General features: G+C 34.8%; 1 protein-coding gene and 1 long non-coding RNA gene across 2 annotated transcripts; one reads left to right on the top strand and one right to left on the bottom strand.

The window, feature by feature from the left end:
- Positions 1-1023: 1023 nt before the first annotated feature.
- Positions 1024-5885, top strand: LOC134280360 (uncharacterized). The gene is made up of 3 exons (XR_009994896.1): positions 1024-1066; positions 4101-4202; positions 5347-5885. It is a non-coding gene; the product is annotated as an uncharacterized LOC134280360 (long non-coding RNA).
- Positions 5886-7650: 1765 nt separating this feature from the next.
- Positions 7651-10420, bottom strand: LOC134280361 (uncharacterized). The gene is made up of 3 exons (XM_062762768.1): positions 10253-10420; positions 9820-10139; positions 7651-9670 (listed from the first exon to the last, which is right to left on the bottom strand). The coding sequence occupies exons 1-3, from the start codon at positions 10418-10420 to the stop codon at positions 7651-7653; spliced, it is 2508 nt and encodes an 835-aa protein (XP_062618752.1).
- Positions 10421-23675: the final 13255 nt, after the last annotated feature.

The raw sequence follows: 23675 nt of genomic DNA, 5'->3' as shown, positions 1-23675 counted from the left end.
TCATCAATACCAAGTACGGTTAAAAATAGAAGACATTTTATTAGTTGTTTTGAAAAATTTGGGGTGTAACTCTCTGTCTAAATATATATAAATATAAGATTACCCGCAGCCAACTTTAAAAGGATCTGAACACAATCACTGGCCTAATCGCGGGAATCAGATTTAAACTTGCAAATGGCTCAAGTAAGTTTTCATATCTAAAATTTATTTATTTTATGACAATGTTGAACTACTTACTTTACAATTGTTCTCATCAAAATAAAATTATAGAAATTAATTCAGTTTTATTGCATTCACTCTCGATCGTTTATTAGTAATAATTTTGCCTATTAATAACGATTTTTTGAGATTTTCAAACCCATTTAATTTTCTAAATGTTAATGTTACATGTAATATGTATCAGAGAAGTATTACTATTCAAATTCAAATTGGTTATAATGACATTGAATGTTATCATTCAAACCACCACCCCCTTCCAAATGACAACAATTTGGTAAAAGTAAAAGGAATATTCATTTTTAGATGAAAATATGTACCACTGACGTGATGCCTGGAGATTCTGGAGAATTAACAAGACCTATTCAGTTATAGTAAGCGTCCTTAATTGTTTTATTATATAGTCAGGGTTTAAATGAAAAAGACATGAAAGGCTGACAGAAGATTACATTTTCATTAACTCCTATATATCGTTTAAAATAATGTCCAGATTACAACCTATCAAGCCCATGTTTTCCCTTCGATGTCTATGAAAATAATCCTTAAATAAACTTGCAAAACATTTTTTCCTGCTCGCATATTCAGCAGCTAACTACGGCCGTTGAAACTATTGTTTTTAACGTTGTTTAAGGTAATTGATTGTTCCTTCACAGTGCCACATCACGGGTACAGACCCCAAGTATATATTGCTTCTTATCCGGGAAAAAAATATATATATAGACAGTATAAGACATTAATAGAACATTTGTACTTTTTTTTTATTATTTCATTTTTTATTGATCAGATTAAAACTGGTGGATGGACTCTTCCAAAAAAAGCCGATGCCAGTATACAGGAAATGATAGCAAGGGTGACTTTTTACTTCCTTTTTTCCTTTGCTTCTTTTGTCTATATAATGTCTTATGAAATATATTGAGATAATGAACAGTATTCAAGATCAAATGTCCAAAAACAAAACAAAATAGGATCAGAACAAGCATGGACCTCCGAAATATCAGGGGTGGTATCAGGTGTCATGGAAGAGTGACCGGTCAAACCCGCCGTGTGCTCCCTTTCATAATCGGGTAATACCGGAAAAATTCGTCGTCAATTCAGTGTATGAATAATGGGCTAACTATCAGTTTGAAAAGCGTCAGTCAGCATTCGACTCATTGATAAATCTTATTTGCTGACAAGGTCATTATATTAACCATAGATCTTACATAAATGAGACTGTTGAAATTCCTCCTTCATCATAGGGATAGGGAATTGAAAAAGGTAAGTGTGGTTAACTGTAATAAATTACATTTTTAAGAAGTTATTAGGAATTGAGAGAACTTTAGTTACACGTTTTGCGACGAACTTGTAGGGTGACGTCATTGTGTTGTTGGAAATCATGACGTCAAATCCGACGTGTAGCTTCAGGTTTAGAACGTGTATTACACTGTCTACACGTACGACATAAATGAGAAATGTTATCGATTAAAATCTTTATTTCCTGATTCAGTTGATTGATTTTATGCTATCTTAAAACAAGAATTAAGCTATCGAAAAAAAGTTTACGGAATGATGACTCGATGAGTCCATCAAAGTACATATATTTGTATTTTTATTATTGAAATGTTAAACTGATACCAAGTATCATGCTAATTTTGTTCGCAGGATTCATTTGACTAAGACCCCGCCAATGCACCAAATAAAAATTCTTGGCAGTGATTCTTTTCCTTCAATATCTTTTTTTATGAAAACCTTTTTGAACACCTCTATATTCTTTTTTCTTCAAATAAAGAATTTTCAATAAAATAACACCCACGGGCACTAGTGACTTGACAAAAATATAACACCTCGCCTAACAAGTTATAGGTAGTATGTGTAATGTCAAGTGCTTGTGGAGTTTGTATTTCATTCACTTTTTTTTTTCCTTTAATACTAGCACTTGTAAAGATCTAGAGCAAACGCATATTTAGAAAAGGAAAAAAAGGGGACCTGTGTCGATCTGACTTGTATTTTGCTTTTAACAATGTATTGATGTATTAGCATTATTCCATGCCTCCTTTCTAAACGTTATAATGATCGAGCCCCTATATCTTATCGTTTTTAATAGGTTTTCTATTGGAATTTCCCCTCCTTCACAAAGTGCAAAATTTGGTCTTATTTGTCGTCTATTCAGTATCTTTGTGACTGCTTCAGTTTTTAAAGTGATGCAGAATTAAAAACCTGTCCTGTAGAGATAATAGGAAACAAAATATTTAAAGCGCTCCAATGCAGTGAGATGACAATACATATAATTTTTCATTGTTTATGATTTCTGTGACTATAATAAGTAAAAATTCCAACTCAGCTTATAAATGTAATGCCGATCAATAATATTTCTGTACTCTCCAATCATAAAATTTGCATTCGTACACGTGTATATATACATGTAACTAAATCAGATTATTGACGTTGATGTCAAATATACCTTGTACGTCAAAATTTCGCGTACACGTTGTTACGTCACTTGTAACTAAACCTCTCTTTTTTTATTTTCTATAACATGTACTTGTAATTGTAATTTTAATAATTACACTGAAAAAATACCATATAATTTCAATTACTTTTTGAATTACATTCAATTAATTTATATACCGTAATACACATGTGTCACCACTTATACCTTCCCATTTTACTGCCTATTATTTTTTTTGCAAAACATATTGTCAATCCTTCAATTATAGAGAAGACAAATTACCCGGTATGTTTTAACAATAATCTTGCCACCAATTATAGTTTCTTACTAATCATGATATAAAATTTGAATTTTTGTTTTATGTTTATCTGAATTTTGCACCACCCTTCTTTGGTCTATTCAGCTATGAAACACACATTTACTATATTTCAATCTTTGTTGTTTGATCGATCATCATCAAAGAAGAATAAGAATGTGTGTGTCAAGAAAAGAAAGAAAAGAAATGTGTATGTCATTAATTATGTTCTCTTTTGTTGGTAAGAGATAATTGCCCTCCAATTCACAGCAATCACAACAAATCATCTCCTCTAAAGAGGCATTCATTCCATGTTTTAGAAGACAAGGTTAATGCATGAAGATAATTATTTCAATTAAAAATGGTCCGATAGTTTGAGAAAAGAGAATCTTTCAATTTGATAATTATTTCTAAATAGAGTTTTATGAATGAATTTTGTATGAAAAAGTTCTGTGCAAATATCATTTATGAAGTAAAAATGTTCACGTAACTTCAAGGAAATAATTATTTTGAAGGGTTACAGTTGTTATTTATTTTACTTTATTAAAACGCCCTCTTTTAATCAAATATCACATGCAATTTGTGTTCCTATAGGATTTTGTTGTGGAGGAAACTACTTCAAACTAATCCTGAAAAGTTCTTTAATGTTCTGTAATTAATTTGTAATATGCCTATACACAATCATCTTGTATTATTTGTGAGACTGCGCTTATATACAAATGAACAATCCCTGATCTGTTTATTCATTGACAAGAATTATTAAAATTTTCAAAAAATATAAAAATGTAATTTGTAATTTAATTAATTACATGTCTTTGAAATCCTGTAATTTAACTGTAATTTAATTGAAGAAAAAGTCAAAGTACTTGTAATTTAGTTTATTTCTTTTTTAAAGTAAATGGCCCCATCCCTCCTTCTTCAACTTTTTTATCAATAATTTTGCTCGTTTTAGAAATACGTAAAGCATGTTTTTGCTTAGTGAATCAATTGAGATATATATATATATTTCGTATGCAGGTGATGAAGATGTATTGCTGCACAAGTATGGGAAGTTGACGATAGAAAAGTTAACGTCGTCAAGTTTAATTTATCATAGAGCTTGGTTGTAAGATTACCATTAACATCTTTTTCAAGTACAATTTCTTCTTTTTTCTATTGAAGTTCAAAGAAAGAGCTGAACAGGAAAAGAACACGACTTTTGAAACGTTCAACGCTGTCAGCTATGAAACACAAGTTGTCAATGGGACAAATTATTCAGTGAAAGTGAGTTAATATATACACGAGGGTTGTCCCAAAAAGTCGTAGACAATGTTTATAACTTTTTAACATGCAACTAATACTAACCAAAAATTGCATAGACATTATATGGTCAATGTTCTTTAAAATTGCAATTCTTAAATAAATATCTTTCATATTAATAATATTAGGACGATTTATAAGGAGGTCGATAGAGTCTGTCGGCGCTCGACCAAAGTTCGGAATAATTACGCATATAACTATTATATCTGCTTTCATTTCTCTAGTACTAAGTTAAACATTGAACTCAAATTTAAATCAGTAAAACCAGAATAAGAAACTTAATATGTGAAAATTTCCTATGAATAGCATTAGAAACTGACGATTGGTGCCATAGTTTTCAAAGTGTTGTTGTAATTCAGTTTAATGAAATTGACGTCAAAAGTGTAACTGGCGCATGTAGATGTAATAAATTGTTTTGAATATGGTTTATATACATCAGAGACGGAAAAAAGAGTATAGAAGTGACATTACACAATTAGATTTTAATGGAGACATTATTTTTAAATAGCATGAGGTTCAATAAGAGTTTCCTCTAAACCGGAAATAAGCAAAAGGTAGAGTGCTGTTTGTTAAACACAGATAATAGGGAACAATCTAGGCCACGAACGACATAAATTAATGTGCATTCTCTGTTGCATATGTTATATAATATGTAATATGACATTTCCACTAAATTTTGACTGAAATTTTTAATCTGTTTTTAAAAAAACGGATAGTAGTGAATTTAAATAAGACCCTTATTAGTCAAGAGTGGTTAAAAAAATTAATAGACGCGTGTGATGCAGAAAAAAAATCATGACGTTATAAGTAACGTAAATTGCGCTTGATTTCGTGTGCAGATGTACACTTATATGCTTCCTTCATTTTTCAATAATTTTCTTTTAACATTTCATTAAGAAATTTAATTTAGCAAAGAGAAACCAAACTGTTTCCCCTGTGTACGATTTTTGGAACAACCCTCGTATTTATAAAGATATATACATATAATTATCATTTCGCCAACATAATTAATGTATGCACAAATTAAAATAATCTTAAATTAAATATCGAGCATAAAAATAAAAGATTCATTTTCATCACAAATTCAGTAATTATATTCAATTCATAGATTGATATTGGTAATGGCCAATTCATCTGGATGAAGCTGTATAAGCCTTTACAAGGAGATGCAGAGTTCGTGGCTATTGAAGAAGAATTTCCCAGGAATGAATAATAACATGCAGGACTATTATTCATATGATTGAACTGAATAATAATGACGAAATAAAAATACTATAAATAAAACATTGATATTCCCAGCACCGTTATGCCGTATTATTTTACCTTTACTGTATTTACTCTAATATATAGATTTAATACCATAATATTTCCTATTTTTCTATTCTGAGGACTGCTCCCTGAAAATCATGGCTATTCCCTGGGACTATTCCCTCATGAATATTTTTTTTTTTACATTTTTAACAAATAAAAATCAACATTGGGCGGAGCGTTCAAGAAATCTCGAGTTTCTGAAGTAATGTCATATCCAATGTACATATTGTAACTATGATGTTAAAATATGTTGCCATGCAATGTCAAAATCATTACTTGATTTCTAGCAAAATGAAGACAATGATAATTCTTCGAAATGCAAGTAAAACTATTTTTAGTTTAGAAATATTTTTGTCCTCGGTAACGATGCATAAGTTACATGTATCTTACCATCTTTTAAACCATACGCATTTGTGAGTATTTAAATGCCTTTATGATAACAATTATTTTAATAAATAAAGTTTTTTTGTTTCAATTAATTTGTGCAATGTTGAATGAGTTTATTGCATCCAAACCCCCGGAGAGGGTGAAAAACTACAAACAAACAATACAAAAATGTAAGCAATATGTTGATATAAAACATACATAATAAAAATATGACTAGAGCGGGTTTCCATAGTTTTGAATTTTTAACAGATTTCAAGGAGGAGCTGTTCTAACGAAATTATTTCCATAAGATAACAGACAGACATCAACATAGTTTATCCCTAGCATGTTTACAGATGTATTAAAAATGCAATAATCAATCAATTGTTGCAATCAAATTTAACGATCAAACAAAGACAGGCAAAAAACGCGCCAAGTGCGCCTTGACTCACTCAATACGACAGTTTAAAAATTACATGACTAGAAAACGAATATTATGCATTGCCTTCATAGTAAATGAAAAATCACGAAAATTATACTTCATAGGTGGCTTTAAAGACAGTACAATAAGCTGGGTTCTGGAACCCACGAGGTTGGCTCTGTGCCTTACATTGCTTCCGGAATACAGTCAAAGTAAAGTAAAAACCAACAAATCCGGAAAGAATAATTCCGGGGCACTACACTCCCCTCCTGATTTTACAAAAAATCACCCTAATGAAATATTCCAAAACAAACTGACAATTAATAAGACCTTACATAAAGGGTGATAAGAAAACAATTATTCTTATTCATCAAAACACAAACAATGTAAACACATTAAAGCAGTTTGCATATGTACAAATGTTAATTCAATCAGTGATCAATGGGACAAGTTCGTGAACGGGACGGACGTAAGTGAACTCTTTTTCTCCTCTGAACAAACGGATCTCCACTTCTCGCACTCTTCCATCAGCTCCCGGGAAAGTTTGTTTGACCATGGCAGTCGGCCATGAGTTGCGTCCAGAATCGTACTCGCGTAACAGAACAATGTCACCTGTCTTTAGGTTAGGTTGGTCCGTCGCCCACTTTCTCCTGGTCTGAAGTCCCGTCAGGTACTCTTTCTGCCACTTTTTCCAGAACTCGTCTGCCATCACCTGGACCCTCTGCCACTGTGACTTGTATATATCTTTGATCCCAAACTGAGGAATGTCATCTGGTGGTGTTCCGATCTTTTGGGTCAAAAGGCTGGCTGGTGCTAATATGGACGGGTCATCAGGATCTGTGGATATTGCCGCAATTGGTCTCGAATTGATGACCGCACTGATTTCGGCCATGAGAGTTACAAGCACCTCATGAGTGAGATCTTTAATGTGCTTTTTGCTGAGCAGGATACCGTCCAGGATCCTCCGCGCCATTCCGATCATTCGCTCCCACACGCCTCCGAAATGGGAGGCATGTGTTGGGTTGAAGACCCAAACGCAGCCATTTTCTGCTAGGAAGTTCTTGATGGAGGTGTCTTCTGTCACAATGTTCTTCATGCCCAACTCTTTGACTCCACCGACAAAGTTGGTGCCACGATCTGATCTGAAGATCTTTACTGGTCCTCGAATGGCGATAAAGCGCCTCATTGCATTGATAAAGCTTGATGTGCTGAGTTCCTCTGAGATTTCAATGTGGACAGCCCTGCTGGTTAAACACGTGAAAAGTACAGCCCATCTTTTCTGCTTTACATGACTTCCTCTGGTTTTGCGTGCGGTTATGCTCCAAGGACGAATACATCTACTCCGACGTAGGTAAAGGGGGGTCCAGGACTTAAACGGTCTTCAGGAAGTTCGGCCATTTTAGGAGAGCAGAATGTACCACGCAATCTTTTGCAGATGACACATTTCCCCAGAAGACTGTTGATTAACCTCTTTGCTCCCACAATCCAGAATCCCATGCTGTGAAGTTTCCCTCCTGTGAGGCGTCGACCTTGATGAAAGACCTGTTCATGACAATATAGAGCTAACAATGTGGCTAAATGACTTCCTTTCGGTATCAATATAGGACAAGTTTCAATCTGACGAAGTGATTTGGTTCCACACCTCAACCTTCCTCCAACTCGTAGAAGTCCTCTGGAGTCTAAAAACGGTGACAATCCCAAGATAGCGTTTCCTTTCTTAATTTCTCTCCCCTCCATAAGGCTCTCAACTTCCTCCGGAAAGTATTCTCTCTGAACTGCCTTCATAATGAATTCTTCAGCTCTTTTGTATGCTTCAGCACTCTTCGGGACTGAACAATGGTGCCATCCCACACAGCTACTAGACTTGTTAAAGGAGTGAGCAAGGTGCTGCAGTCGCGCAATAGCTCTGACTAGTCCGATCCAAGAGGAGAAATTCTTAAATCTCTCGCACCAGGAGTGGTATACTTCATCCTTGCATGTGGTATGCAAGGTCTTCACAATGGGCCTCACTTCTTTATCTTGTTCCACATCCACCAATGGGAATCTGTCAGTGGGATTTCCTGGTTCACTGGGATTACACTTTTCCTCTTTCATGTTCCTAAGGAAATGGGGTCCACATAACCATCTGCTCTCTTGAAGGTCGCAGGGTTTGATTGACCTGGTGGCAATGTCGGCCGGGTTTTGATCTGTAGGACAATATTCCCACTCATGCGAAGATGTCGCCTGACGTATTCTTTCTACTCTATTTCCCACATATATGTAGAATCGTCTGCGTTCGTTGTTGATGTATCCAAGTACGACCTTGCTATCTGAATACAAGGTTGTGGCGGCTATTTCAACATCTAGGTTGTTCAAAATTGTGCTTTTCAGTTGAGATGCCAACACAGCTGCACACAATTCCAGACGTGGAATCGTGTGTCCATGTACGGGTGCCACCTTTGCCTTTGCCTGGACAAATCCTACATGAGGGGTGCCGTCTGTCTGGTAAGTCTTCATGTAGGCCACTGCACCAATTGCCTTTTGTGACGCATCGGCAAATATGTGTAGTTCTCTTCGCAAGACCTCTGCACTATTGATGTAAGCGTAAGCCCTTGGTATTGTTATGTCCTCTAACGCTGGCAATGACTCTCGCCACTCACACCATAGAGAGTACTGGTCCTCAGGGAGTGGGTCATCCCAGTCTAATTTCTCGGCCATCAAGTCGCGTAATATCTTTTTACCTTTCACTATAACAGGTGCGAGGAATCCAATAGGGTCGTAAAGGCTATTAATAGTTGCAAGTACTCCCCTTTTTGTATAAGGGTGAAGAGTACGCGAGACTTGAAATGTAAACACGTCTGTAGACAAATTCCAGCTCACACCAAGGGTCCGTTGAAGGGGTGTTTCATCTAAATCTAGGTTCAGATCCTTGAGTTCTTTGGCTAAGTCATTGTTTGGAAATGCCGCGCATACCTTCGGATCATTGGAAGCCAATTTATGCAACCTGATATTCCCTTCCTCCATAAGAATTTTCTGCGTTTTCGCGACTATGTTGACTGCTTCTTCAACTGTATCTACGGATATGAGGCTGTCATCAACGTAAAAGTTTTTACACACAAATTGTCTGACATCCTCATCGGCATTTCTTACAGTTCTGCGAAGTCCCAAAGTAGCTACTGCTGGGGACGCACTATTCCCAAAGACATGTCTCTTCATTCTGTACTCTGTAAGTTCTTTCTCTACATCGTCTTTGTGCCAAAAGAATCGTAAAAAGTTTCGGTGACATGCTGGAACTGAGAAGCGGTAAAACATCTGTTCTACGTCTGCTGTCACTGCTACCTGGAACTGTCGAAACCTTAACAAGATTCCAAGAAGGCTGTTTACCAAGTCTGGTCCGGTCAAGAGAACACTGTTGAGACTGAGTCCTTGAATCTGTGCAGATGAATCAAACACGCATCTGACGCTTCCTTCTTGGGATGATAAACTGCAAAAAGAGGCAAGTACCAATGTTCCTCCTCTGGGGAAGAAAGTGGTGGCGCAATCTCAGCGTGACCATTATCAAGGAGTTTGCTCATGAATTCCATGACATGCCGTTTTTTGTCAGGATCCTTCTGAAGTCCTCTAGTAAGTAGGTTTGCTCTGTGAAGTGCATGATTTCTATTGCTCGGAAGGAGCTGTCTGTTCTCTCTAAACGGAAGCGGTGCTGACCAACATCCTTCAGAATCTCTTTCAAAACCTTGCTCCATGATATCGTTGAACTTCTTATCCTCTATGGAGAGGCCAGGTGAGTCGTCATGCTTCGTCTTAGCGAATATGTCGGTTTTCTAAGTTGAAATGAATTTTTGCAAGTTTCCATGAGAGACATACGCCCATTTGTCCTAGTATATGTCTTACACACTGACAAAGATTCCTGAGAATGTGAAGCCCCGTAGCATACCTCACCGATCACTACCCACCCTAGGTGCAGTCTTTGAGCAAATGGGGAGTCGGAGTCTCCCAGTCTTTGGTCCAGAATGTGGTGGGCAGGCAGCAAATCTCTGCCAACCAGCAATGTTATCTCTGCGTCCTGATCTAAAGGGGGTATTTCCTCTTCTATGTCTCTCATGTGTCTGTAAGATCTCGCGACCTCTGGTGTTGGAATCTCGTCCCGGTTATTTGGGATATAGTTGCATTCCATCAATGGTGGAAGACGAAGATGAAGATTTTCCATCCAAAGATGAGATAACGAATCCTGCCGATCTCCGTCCAGTTTGAGTAGACTGCCCGGAACATGAGGTAAGTTCGTATTGGATGTCTGGACCATCCACACCAAAGAAGTTGAAGAAATCACTGTTTGCTAAAGACCGATTGCTCTGTTCGTCAATTATCGCATACGTTCGTAGCACCTTGTCTGGGTTATTTCCGTGGCGTATGTTGACCAAGAGAGTCTTAGCACAGGATTTGCTAGTTTTATGTACGTTTCCGCAAATTTGTGTACATACAGTCTTCACCTGGCTGTCGGTTTCAGTGTCACTTGCGCGTCTCCCAACATGCAGGGCAGTGGCATGTCCTGGCTCCTTGCAGATATTACACTTGATTGTTTTCTGACAGTCTTTGGCTAGATGTTTCTCTTCACAGCATTTAAAACAAATTCCCTTTGATCTAAGGAATTCTCTTCTCTCTTGAACGGTTTTCTTCTGGAAGGCACGACAAGAGTTCAATGAATGGCCAGTCTCATGTAAGGGGCACAGTTGTGTGTACTCTGTCTTGTCCATGGGCCTCGAAGCATTCGTGTCAGTTTTCCTTGTGGCGACAGATGAAGTACCTGTAGGGTACAGTGGTTTTCATCGATTTCCATCCTGAACAACTTTGGCGTTCTCGATTACATTGTCATAGTAAAAGGATGGGTCATTTTTCATTTGTGCTTTGTCACGGAGAAATTTGCAGAAAACATGGAAGGGTGGAAAAGTCATGTAGTGATTTTCCTTGAAGCTGTTTGCATGCCTGGTCCACTTCTCTTGGATTTGGTAAGTGAGTCTTGACACAATGGGGTTCACTCCACTTGATGAGTCAAAGTATGCGAAGCCAAGAGAGGTGTGGAATTTCCTTTGCTGCTTCTATTTCTGACACAATGTCTACGAGGTCGTATAACCGTTTGTTGTCTTTAATACTGAGTTTCGGGAAGGCTGAAAGTTTGTTTTTCAGTGCGGCATAAGTTTCTCATCATCTCAGGTCTACCATACCTGTCCTCCAAGCGTTCCCATAGTCGGGCTAAAGCAACATCAGGATTCACACTGGCGGTCCTTATGCTTTGTGCATATCTCGCTGATTCTGGTCCCAACCACTTATTGAATAGTTCTAATTCTTCCAAGGAATGGATGTTAAGTTCAGTTCACTCACAATGTTTTTAAAACTTGTTTTCCATCCTGTGAAGTATTCTGGGCGGTCGTCAAATTTTGTGAGTCGGCACCACAATAAATCTTTCTTCGCAAGGAACATAGACACTTCATTAATATGTCCATTGCTTGAGTCTTGTTTTGGAACAAATGCTGGCGTCATAGGAGACAGTGTAATGTTGTTTGGTACGACACTTTGTTCCTTTTTCTCTAATCCAGTCTTCAGCTCCGACTGCTGTTGTACGAACTCCTCGACTCGCTCTTGAGCAACCTGCTGAAGGTTTTGGTATTCTTTATCTGTAAAATTCTCATCTGATTCTTCATCTAAATAATCTAGACTGTTCATTTCAATCTGTGCCTCCTCCATCTCTCTCTTGCACTGTAGAATTTTAAGGTCATGGTCAAGTATGGCTTTTTGTTTCTCCATCTCAAATTCTTGTTGCAGATATTTTTCCCCACTTTTGCCGCTTCTAATTTGGCCCGGTGTCTGGCTAGCTCTGAAGCTATGGAGGAAGACCTTCTCCCTGAGGACATGGCTGTAGGTGGACTTATCTGGCTGATGTTTGTCGTTGATTTCTCCATTCAATCAATCACTAGCTCGGCTATGAATTTTTCACTGTGCAATGTTGAATGAGTTTATTGCATCCAAACCCCCGGAGAGGGTGAAAAACTACAAACAAACAATACAAAAATGTAAGCAATATGTTGATATAAAACATACATAATAAAAATATGACTAGAGCGGGTTTCCATAGTTTTGAATTTTTAACAGATTTCAAGGAGGAGCTGTTCTAACGAAATTATTTCCATAAGATAATAAACAGACATCAACATAGTTTATCCCTAGCATGTTTAAAGATGTATTAATAATGGAATAATCAATCAATTGTTGCAATCAAGTTTAACGATTAAAACAAAGACAGGTAAAAAACGCGCCAAGTGCGCCTTGACTCAATATGACAGTTAAAAAATTACACATGACTAGAAAATGAATATTATGCATTGCCTACACATAATAGTAAATGAAAAATCACAAAACTTACTTCATAGGTGACTTTAAATGCAGTAAAATAAGCTGGGTTCTGGAACCCACGAGGTTGGCACTGATGCCTTAGATCGTTTCCGGTATACAATAAAAGTAAGGTAAAAACCAACAAATCCGGAAAGAATAATTCCGGGACACTACACTCCCCCTCCTGATTTTACAAAAAATCACCCTAATGAATTAATTCAAAACAAACTTACAATAAAAGTAAGGGGGTGCGTCGATTTACCCAAAAGGACCCAAAAGGAACCCAAAAGGACCCAAAAGGACCCAAAAGGAACCCAAAAGGACCCAAAAGGAACCCAAAAGGACCCAAAAGGACTTTAATTAATATATCATAATACATTGAAAATTAATAATTTGAAGTAAATTACATGAATATTATATTTTACATTTACATAAAAGTTGGCAAAAACATACTTATATTGTTGCAACTGTAACAATAACATTAACTTTTATAGCACATCAAAAACTAAATCTGGTCAGGTATGCTTTGATTTCTTTAAGGTGAAATTAACAAAGTATTAATCTACTTCTACCTGTTTTACCATATCTTACTATATGATATTTAATAAATGAAAAAAGTTTTATTTTATAACATGCTCTAAGCATATGGTATGGGGATGGATGGGGGGTGGGGGGTGGGGTGGTGGGGAACCTTCCACCCCCACCCCAAACACACACTTTACCCTCAAAAACTAGTTTTAGATTTAATAAAATATGAAAATGTTTGTATATCCATTTATTATCTTTTATTTCAAGTCCTTTTGGGTTGTTCTTAATTTCCTTTTGGGTTCCTTTTGGGTCCTTTTGGGTTCCTTTTGGGTCCTTTTGGGTTCTTTTGGGTCCTTTTGGGTCCTTTTGGGTAAATCGACGCACCGAAAGTAAGGTAAAAACCAACAAATCCGGAAAGAATAATTCCGGGACACTACATAATGTGTGTGTAATGCAACATTTGTTTTTCCCTATTAAGATGATTTTGAATAAACGTGTAATTTTTTTTCATATCAAATATGTTCCTTATTGAGATGTGTTTTCCAAAAACTACTATTTGTTTGATTTTCAGTGACATAAAACGATATTTGAATTAATTAGTAATACAACACCGGTATACTTGCAAGTTGTGTCAGCTTGGGTAATAACAATTTTTTAACTTTACATGCTTATTAAGTCAATCTGCTAATTCTAGTAAAAACATCTAATAATTGGCAGCTTAATTAAAATGTTCATCACTCATCAAGAAGGTTAATTACTGGTGTCAAAGTTCTCTTTTGAATCCCTTTATGCGTAACTATGAGTATGACCAGCTTGATTTAGAAATTCTTTTTTTTTTAAAAAAAACAAATATATTTACTTGACTGTATTAAAGATAAAACAAAAAGATCTAAGATACATCTCATGCATTTATATAAAGACATGTACTACCAAACTTTGTAAAAATATATTCATGATATTTAAAAAAAAAGAATAAAAACATTCCATTTTCCTTGAACATCAAACAAAATAAAATTAATGAATAAAACTTTATGTAATATAAAGTAATCATAAGTAGTAACGATAACTTGAAGGAAAAGTAATCAGATGTACATGTACTTGATAACTTTAAAAAATGTCTGTAATCAGCTTGGTATTGATAACTTTTAAAATCCAAAGTAATTGTAATTTAATCGATTACTTTTTGAAGTATAAAAACCATCCCTGATGTAGATTCAAGTATGCACAAATCATGACCCCCCGGGGTAGGGTGGCTACATTGGGCGATCAAATTTTTACATCGGATTGTACAGGAAAAATCTCATGAACATGAAAGCCATGGTTGGTCATATTTACATGTTTATGGAAGCATCCTCAGGTTGCTTAGATTCTAATTTGTTTGAAACCTGACCCTTCCCTGGGGATGGGTTGGCGTTACGTCAGGACTTATGTGGGAAAAGTTTCTAAGGTATTCAATCTGTAATAGGAACAAATTCAATATAATTGAATACATAACAGAAATCTAAGCATTGGAACATAGTTTAATTAGACATTATTCCCATTTAATACTATTAGTTGGGTCCGACCAACCCAACCTGACACAAAGCGGTCCCAAGAAGCAGTCCCGGGGACTGCTTTCTGGGACTGCTAAAGCAGTCCCGCAGCGGTCCCAGAGCAGTCCCACAGCAGTCCCAGAGCGGCCCCAGAAAGCAGTCCCAGCAGTCCCCAAAGCAGTCCCAGTGGGCGGGGTTTATTAATTAAATGGGCGGGGCTAACTCAGAAATGAGATTTCCAATACACAATGGAACTATAAAAGGCAGCTTAATTTTTGTTGAGCAGTATGCCAGGTATCCTTACAATGCGAAGGTCGTTTACATGTAGGAGCAGTACCCGCATAGATTTGAATCAATTTGAAATAATATTTATTGAAGGAAGAAAGCTTACACACCTACATAAATGAATTACACTGAACATGAATATTTAATCACAATTATCTTGGGGTTTTTTTGTGATTGATACAGGCTCCTATATTTATTTTCTATACAGAAAATTAAAATTGAATTAAGTTAATATATTTCACCAGAATTAGTTTTAAATAGATCTAATCATAATCAGATCATGGCCGATTTCATTACTATCGGGATACTCTAAAGGCATTTTTTTTAAAGTATTAGGGCTTTTGAAAAATTCGTTGCTAATTTTGCCAAGTAATATATTTCAGTATTGATTATTCTTTTCTGACATGTTAATTTAAAAATTATTGTTTTATTTGTGAACTGTATTAGTGACCAGTATAGAATCTAAGATTATGTTCAACATTAATTAATCTTGAAAGAAATTTATACACATTTCATTTATCTTTTTTTTTGCATTACATTTACATAGATTGAAATTAGGGTCATTGTTAATTGAGCAGCATGTTCAATGATGTGTAACACTGGTACGCGTACCCAAATAACATGCATGATTGATTTTCTGCCCAAAGGTGATTGAAACCGCAGGTGTTTATACCATTTATTCATACACATTATCGGCCAGCTGGTAAACAAAAGCAAATAAAAAAGAAATAAATAGCAATTACCAGTATTTTCAACTGTTTATTTATTTATTTTTAAATTTACTCTTTTAATAACATATTTATAAGTTAAAAACTAATTCATCTGTAAATTCCCGTATAATTCTTCACATTGCTTATGTTACGGAAGAATGATGGCATAATTTTATTTCATGTCATAAAATAAATTGTTAGATTTTTATTTGAGAGTTGCCAAATGCAAATTTTGAGTATTTAATTTTAGATTTGATAAGAAAATAAATCTACATGTAGATATTTTTCTCATGAGCCTGAAGTTTTATATATTTTAGAAATAAAAATCTCTTCCTGACTTCCTTATTTAACAACTTTATTTTTAAAAATATTCTAAATTACATTTGTGTAAATATACAGTCCCTAAAACTTTAAATTAACTATAATACATGTAATCTCAAGTTATTAAAATATTATAAGAAATCCTTGCTTATTAAACAGTTTAAACTCCTCTCTGCTGCAAGTAAACAAAACAACGGGGAGCCTGCAAATTCAGAATACACATGGGGGCGGAGCTATCATGTCACTCAGAATCTTTGTCACACATGAGTGAACAAAGCAGTCCCAGAGCAGTCCCATAAGCGGTCCCAGAGCAGTCCCACAGCGGTTCCCAGCAGCTCCCTGGTACTGCTTTCTGGGACTGCTTTGGTGTCAGGTTGGGTCTGGTCGGTACTGTATGTATAATGGTATGTGTCCTAATTTATGACCTTGAATTTTTGTAAGTTATCTCCACCTTATTATAATTATAAAAATTCAATAAAAAATTTGAGATGGTTAAAAACCTGTTTCCAATTATCATTCTTTTTTTAATGATCAATGCATCTTTACACGTGCACGGCAGTGTTTATAGATTTTCAAATTATTTGAATTTTTTTTTTGGAAAAAAAAACCCCGCTTTTCCGCATAGACTCCAATGCAATCTTTGTTAATCAACAACTGCTTAATTACTGAATTTTTTTTTTTTAGCTTTCTCGCGGGCCATCCTTTTCCACTATACAATACTTGAATATAATGTCAGAGTATTATGTACTGGACAGACATACAAGGGTAGAGAATTTAGTCCTATTAGGGATGGAAATCCTTAAAATCTTCTAGAACCTAAAAGAACATATTTATATTGAAGTAATCCTCAGGTAGATTCAAGTTTGTTCAAATTATGTCCCCAGGTGGTGGGGTGGAGCCACAATAGACGATAAAAATTTAGCACTGGAATTTATAGGAACAACCCTAAAAATCCTCTCAAGAACATCAAAACTATGATTTTTCATATTTATGTGAAAGCATTCACACAGGTAGTATAGATTCAAGTTTGTTCAAAATAATGTAACAGTAAATACGAAATTTTGTCAAATTACATTTACAGCTTATTTAGATTATTTATTTAGGCTTAGCCACCGTATTGATCATGAAGTGGTACTTCAATCAATGCCATGATGGTCTAACAGCTGATAAAGTGGAAGAGGTAACAAATATCTACATTGCATGAGGAATGCCAAACCATAATAATTTAAGATCGTTAAAACAATTCTTTTTAACTATGCCATTGTCGGCACTGGGAGACTAATATTAGCTAATAATTACTTAATATAAATTGCTTATTATATGGTTTAAATTTTGCTGTTTATTAATAATTATCCTTAGGATTACCATATATGAGAGAGTTATGCCCTACTTATCAGCCACAAAGGACTCTAAGATCATCGTCTGACAAGTGGAAAGTAATAGTAAAGAAATCATTAAACAAATATGGTGCAAGAACCATAAGCACATTAGGCGCACAACTGTGGAACGGCCTGCCTTTAGAACTACAAGAGCTTGAAGCACATGGAGCATTCCGCAAGAACCTAAAAACACTCTTGTTCAAGCGTGAATATAACCTATGAATGTAAAATTCCAGCATAACATCTAGGACTCCACGTGTAACCTCTCGTAAACTCAACTTCAGTACCTCCCTGTATACATAACAGTTTTTATTTTCATTTTATTTTGCCTTCTCTACGTTAACAAATTTCATCTTACTACCATGTTTTATATAAGGTCCTTCTTTGTTTTATCGATTATTTACTTTCCATAACAAATTTATAGGTTATATTGATATATTGTTTTTAAATGAAAGCTAAACCATTGTACAGCGCATAGAAACTATATGTGATTTTGCGCTTTATAAATTAATAAAATAATAATAAAAAAAAAAATAATAAAAAGTGATTAATATTAAAGTCTTATAAAAATGTAAAGAAAGGATAAGAAGACATTTTTTTAATGTTGATGAAAATAAAAACACATTATTGGTAAATTATTATAATTCTACATTGTTATTAACTTATATGATTAAAATCTTCATAAAACTATTGTCACAACAAAAATTAACAAGTGTAGTAGTCAGTCATATTGTAAAAAGAAATTAAAATGAAATCTATAGCAAAATATTTAGAAAAAATATTTCATTTTTAATATCTTGACCAATCTCAGTCAAAATCTAAGTGATCAAAAAGCAAAATTATCAAAGTAAAATAAGATAGCAATTTATTGCCTTGTTTATGTAAATTAGCTACTAAGAATTTCATTTGGTTGTCAAGTTCAATAACCCACTTTACACACAATTTTATTTCAACATTTTTTTTTTGGTAAAGATCTTTGAAATAAAATAATGATGATACATACTTCCTCAAATTATAATTTGCACCATAATTTAGCACTGGTGAAATTTAAAAAAAGGAATAACAAATTTGGTTTCAAAAGAGGTGTAAAATTAGAATTCTGTGAGCCAATGCTCATTAGTAATATAAAAATGGACAATTTTCCAATTCTGAATAATTTAGCATAACATTGTGATTTTGGTGATTAAATGAAAAACAATAATGATAGTCAAATGTAAATAGCTAACATCATTTTGTGGTTTTTCGTCTTGTTTTGAAACAGATATATTTATTTCATATTTACCTATATAAGTTGTTTAACATTTTTGGTTTAAAAAATGTCAAAAAACAGTGCTGTGACAGGCATTCAGGAGGCCATCTTTAGCGATGTGTCGATTCCATGGTAACGGCAGTCCCAATATTTTTTTTTGCTTAATTTAGGACAAGGGTGTTGTATAAGTAATAATTATGAAATTTGATCAAAATTAGTGACATCACCTTTCCAACGACTATTCAGAAATTTTCGTTTTTATACAGAATAGCTCTTAAATCATAAGAATATTTTTGTTTGAGTAAAAATGTTTTGAATTTCTTTAGACGGCTATTTCTTCTGTTTTCATCTTTGACAATGGTACTAACACGTCTTGCCATCATGAAATTAATGTGTATGTTACGTTTAACATGTGAAGGTTGGCAGGAATTAAATACAAGATATTGGTGGAAATGTGTTTTTGTAGCATAAATCTGTTATGATCTTATGACCCTCCTTAACTATAAGGATATCCAAAAAGGGTAGTTCTGATCCGCTCTTTTTGACCGTAAATTTAATAGTTAATAGTAATTTAATAATAATAAATCTAAATATCGCTTCCAGTAAAAGCGTTTGTATTAGGCACACTGATTTCCAAATACTCAGTGTGTTTCATTGATCATTTTTTCCTTCTAAAAAACTGAGAACTAGGTGGTGTAGGTTGGGGCAATTTTCGTGCCCATCGCTGTTCCATTTATTTGAAGAAAATTCCTCACGTCAAAATCAAGATGATTATTCTCTAAAACTATTTGTTTTCCTTCCAGGATAAACTCTTTGGAAAATATTTCATTAATTTGACTGTAATATTTGCCGATTCAAAATGCGATTGCTTCCAGTCCAAGTGTATGCGGTATGTTGGTATAAGATCTGTTACATCAAAGCTAACAATCCCAATTAGTTTAACTGTATCTTGAATGTGGCAATGAAAATCCAAATCATCTCTTACATAACTTGTTACAAGTTGGCATAGAGGATTTAGAAGTATATCCAACAAGTCACTGCTTCTGTGTGTGTGGTGCTTGCAGGGCCATCTACAATTGGTCTAAGTTTTAAATCTGTTGATCGAGGTAATTTTATATTTAATGAGTTTTTACCTTCATGTCTGCCTTGTATTTCTTTGGATTTGTGGATCTTTGGTAAACCATAAAAGTTACTAGTTTTAATTTTACAATTTGTGAAATAATCCACTTCTTCTGTGGTTAAATTATCCGCAAATGTAGTTGTAAAGAACAAGGTATGTTACCGGCCGAAATTGGCTCCTTATTTGATGTAAAAAATCAGAACAGTGGTAAAATTGGGATAGTTTGTAGCTAAGAACTTAAAATGATGCTTACTTTAAACTAGCACTGATTTGGATTCAATGCTTACATGGAAGACCCTAGAGGGTGTAAAAGTAGAATACTAGTATTTTTCCGAATTTTCTAAATTCTGGTGGAATTTCATATTTTCTCTTCAGAAAACATATAGCACAAGCTTACCTATCTGAGATTTTTACACATAAACTGCATCAGATACTAGCGTATAAAAAATATTAATTTGGTAGATAGGCAAGCTTGTGTTCTATGTTTTCCGAGACAAAATGTGTCGTAAAATCGATGGAAATTGCATAAAAATGAAAAAAAAAATTCTGATCTATCTCTGTCCTATGTGTATTTCAAAACTTAACACCAATACTCAATTTGTGACAGGGATGACAACAGGGTTTTAATGACAAATGTGAGCAGTGAATTACATGTATGTATATAAATGATCAACCGCCTCTAATATGAATATAAAGACAGTGTCCATGTTTTGCAATGGGAAACCCAAAATATGTGTAGGATGAAAAAGTAATATAAGGTGCACAACGGCAATATGATATTAAAGATTCTATGAATATTTCGTTCAGTGGTGTAAGAAGAGTTGCGGATATGAGATGGGTATACCTAAAGCGTAACAAACAGACGGAAATCCCGATTAACCCCCCCCACGCTTTTCAAGCAGGGGGTATAAAAAGGACTAATGTAGGCAGGCAAGCATTATGGCCCCTGCATTTTTTAGCTATTCAATGTCTCTGAATGTCTTTCTCAAGATTTTTGCAACTCAAAAAATCTGAAACAGTTGTCTGTATTTGAACTCCCCTGAGTGCTTTCAGTACTTTGATTTCTTTTGAAAATGAAAATATTTACATTCCCAATGTCTTTGTAAATTTATAAATAGTGAGTGTACTTTATTTTTACATAAATGTACTGGTTCATTGATAGGCGTGATTAAGAAAAATCCCTTTCGGGGCGGGACAAATAGAGACAGAAGCGGGGCTTAGATCTAGCTTATGGATTGGCGGAATCAAGAGCATTTAAGTATAAGAATAAATGTCAGATTTGTTTGCTTTCATGACAATGATCAATCGATCGACTTGCGTGATTATTTTATGCATAATCGGCGTTTATGCGAATTATTACGCAAGGCACTCGATTGATCACATCATAAAACCAAAATATTAGACAGTTATTTCTTAAAGAAGACGTGGAATTCACAGATTTTGATCAATACAACATTGTAAATAATAAAACTAAAAAATTGGAACATCGCGTAGAACGCGGAGGCTTGGGTATTCTAGAGGTGGGTTGAGGTGCCTAGGAATATCATGTATTTCCTGTTAACCGTGTGTACCTTTTGCGAGCTCAATGTAATTTGATCGAATAGACAGGGTTCTTAAATTCCCTAGTCAATTTCAGAAAAGGAGAAAGGTCTAACAATTAGTATAAAATACGTCAGTCAAAATGATAGATTATATACACTGAACCAAACTTCTAAGTGTTCACCTAACATTTTCTGACGTTTTAAAGAACAAATGCAAACAATAAATAATTTCTTTATTTCTTGGTTAATGATACATATTTAAGTTTGATGTTGAGTAAATTTCATGTAAGTATCTCGTCAGAATTTTAAACGAAGTGTCAAGGAAATGATGTACCCTCAAAATGAAAATTCACACAAAAAAAATCTCGATGGAGTACGACCCACTACTCGCTCTAATTACTACAAGACAATCTTTATTGTTGGATACCATGTACCCCTGAATAGGAGATTGACCCATCTGCTGCCACACCTACATGTACTGCATAGATCTTTCCAAACCATTGAAATTGTGGGGAAAAGGGGGGGGGGGGCTTTGACATTTCTTTTAAAATCCCAAATGTGTTCAAAGGGATTCAGTTCCGGGAATTTGACAGTGCATCGTCACACAGATACCTTTGGTCAATATTCTTGGGTGTTTAGCACATAAGTGCGCCGCTTTAAGGATAATTCAGAGTGTTTTAGCTGATAATAGACTGCCACGAGCACCGATTTCTTATCATTTTTGTACGATTGAAATAGTTTGTTTCCATGTTTCTAAGATTTTTTTCAGAACACTTTAACACTCTTTTAACCTTGTGTGACGCGAAATTTTCTCCTCAGAAGAAGATTAAGGTCACTTCCGGTGTAGTTAAATTGGTGATGAAAAATGAGCACAGCCTATAGAAAAATGTGTTTAAATGGGTTTTGATACTGTTTCATAATTTTTAAAAGTAATAACAAGTACAATTAAGCACTGAAATAAAAGTGAGTAAAACGTGGTGCAATGATGGCCCAACATTCCAACATGTATCAACATTCCAAAGGCTCTCCCTTCTATCTCAATGGTAGGCTCTCCCTTCTATCTCAATGGTAATTTTGCCAATGTTTTGTGTTTTTTAGTGAAACCAGTTTTTAAAATTTGATAATGATCACAAAAAGATGCATATTACACAAAACACGTGCCGTAAAGTACAGATTTATTGTTTTTAACCTTCGTCACGGAACATTGGTTTTCATCGATGATATTGAATTTTCTTTCTACAATTGTTGAGAAGACTCATCTGTTGTAATAATTTGAAAATATCATACCATTCTATTAAGTAGTTTGTAAATAAATACATTTATTAAAGTGAACACTTAGAAGTTTTATTAAATTTCACTTTTAAATAAATATTTCAATAGTGGTTGAAAGTGCATTTCAATAACAAACATAGGTTGTAACCACTATTTCAATAATTTTCACGATCGATATAAAGTTTTCGATAGTGATTGAAATAATTATTATAAAAGTGATTTAAATTATTATATTGAAGGTTGCTGATAATTAACCCAATTCTTTAACCACATTGCAAGACTTATTGAAATAACTTAACTATCAAAAATATAAGGATTAATTGTTCTTTATGTTCTTCCAGCATTTGTAATTCATATACATGTATTGAGTTTACTTCTCAGTATTAATATTACGACTTCTTGGGAGTGATTAAATCAAAAGAAGTTGAAAATACGCTTAAAAACAAGACCAAATTTTATTCACTATTTAAATAGCACCTACCATTGTAATCAACCTAATACCAATCATAGTATAGGGGTCTGGCCGGGCGGGTCAACTGAGTGACTTTTCGGGGCTGGGGGATAGGCGGGTCAAGGGAGTGCAGCCCCTGGGGGGATAGCCGGGTCAAGGGAGTGCAGCCCCTGTGGGGGGATAGCCGAGTCAATTCAGTACATATAGCCCCTAAATATAGGGTGTTTACACTATGTTTACATGATACACTACGCTGCTACTACGATTCACAACGCTGCTACTACGATTTTGGCAACTAGTCAAGAATGCATTATGACGTCACGCTTCACAGTCAAAAGCTTCAGCCTAGCCTAAAACCAGTTCAAACTGGATTTCCTCAAAACAATAACAAAATAACAAACAAGACAGATGGATAACAAGAACACAGATTTTATTCAGAATCAACCAAAGAGTGATCCTAAATTTCCAGCGCTTGTTTATTATACCATTGGCTTGTTTAGGGTGTTGTGCATAAATATGTTGGACTTACCTTTAATCATACTGTGTACGATTTTGTACATAGTCTAGTCAGCGAGCTTCCTATCA

The sequence above is a fragment of the Saccostrea cucullata genome, unplaced genomic scaffold, assembly GCF_032062105.1.
Source record: "Saccostrea cucullata isolate Sc308-1 unplaced genomic scaffold, CSIRO_AGI_Scuc_v1 ctg6042, whole genome shotgun sequence".
Taxonomy (NCBI): domain Eukaryota; kingdom Metazoa; phylum Mollusca; class Bivalvia; order Ostreida; family Ostreidae; genus Saccostrea; species Saccostrea cuccullata.
Note: the sequence above shows the minus strand (reverse complement) of the source record. Positions and strands in the feature narration are given on the sequence as shown.

What these genes read in the sequence shown, in the direction of transcription:
- LOC134280361 (XM_062762768.1), bottom strand. Translation starts at nt 10,420, where the DNA reads ATGAGAGACATAGAAGAGGAAATACCCCCTTTAGATCAGGACGCAGAG. An exon ending in GGTGGGTAGTGATCGGTGAG is followed by an intron (nt 10,140 to 10,252) that starts GTATGCTACGGG and finishes ATTTCAACTTAG; the next exon opens with AAAACCGACATATTCGCTAA. An exon ending in TCCCCAGAGGAGGAACATTG is followed by an intron (nt 9,671 to 9,819) that starts GTACTTGCCTCT and finishes AATCTTGTTAAG; the next exon opens with GTTTCGACAGTTCCAGGTAG.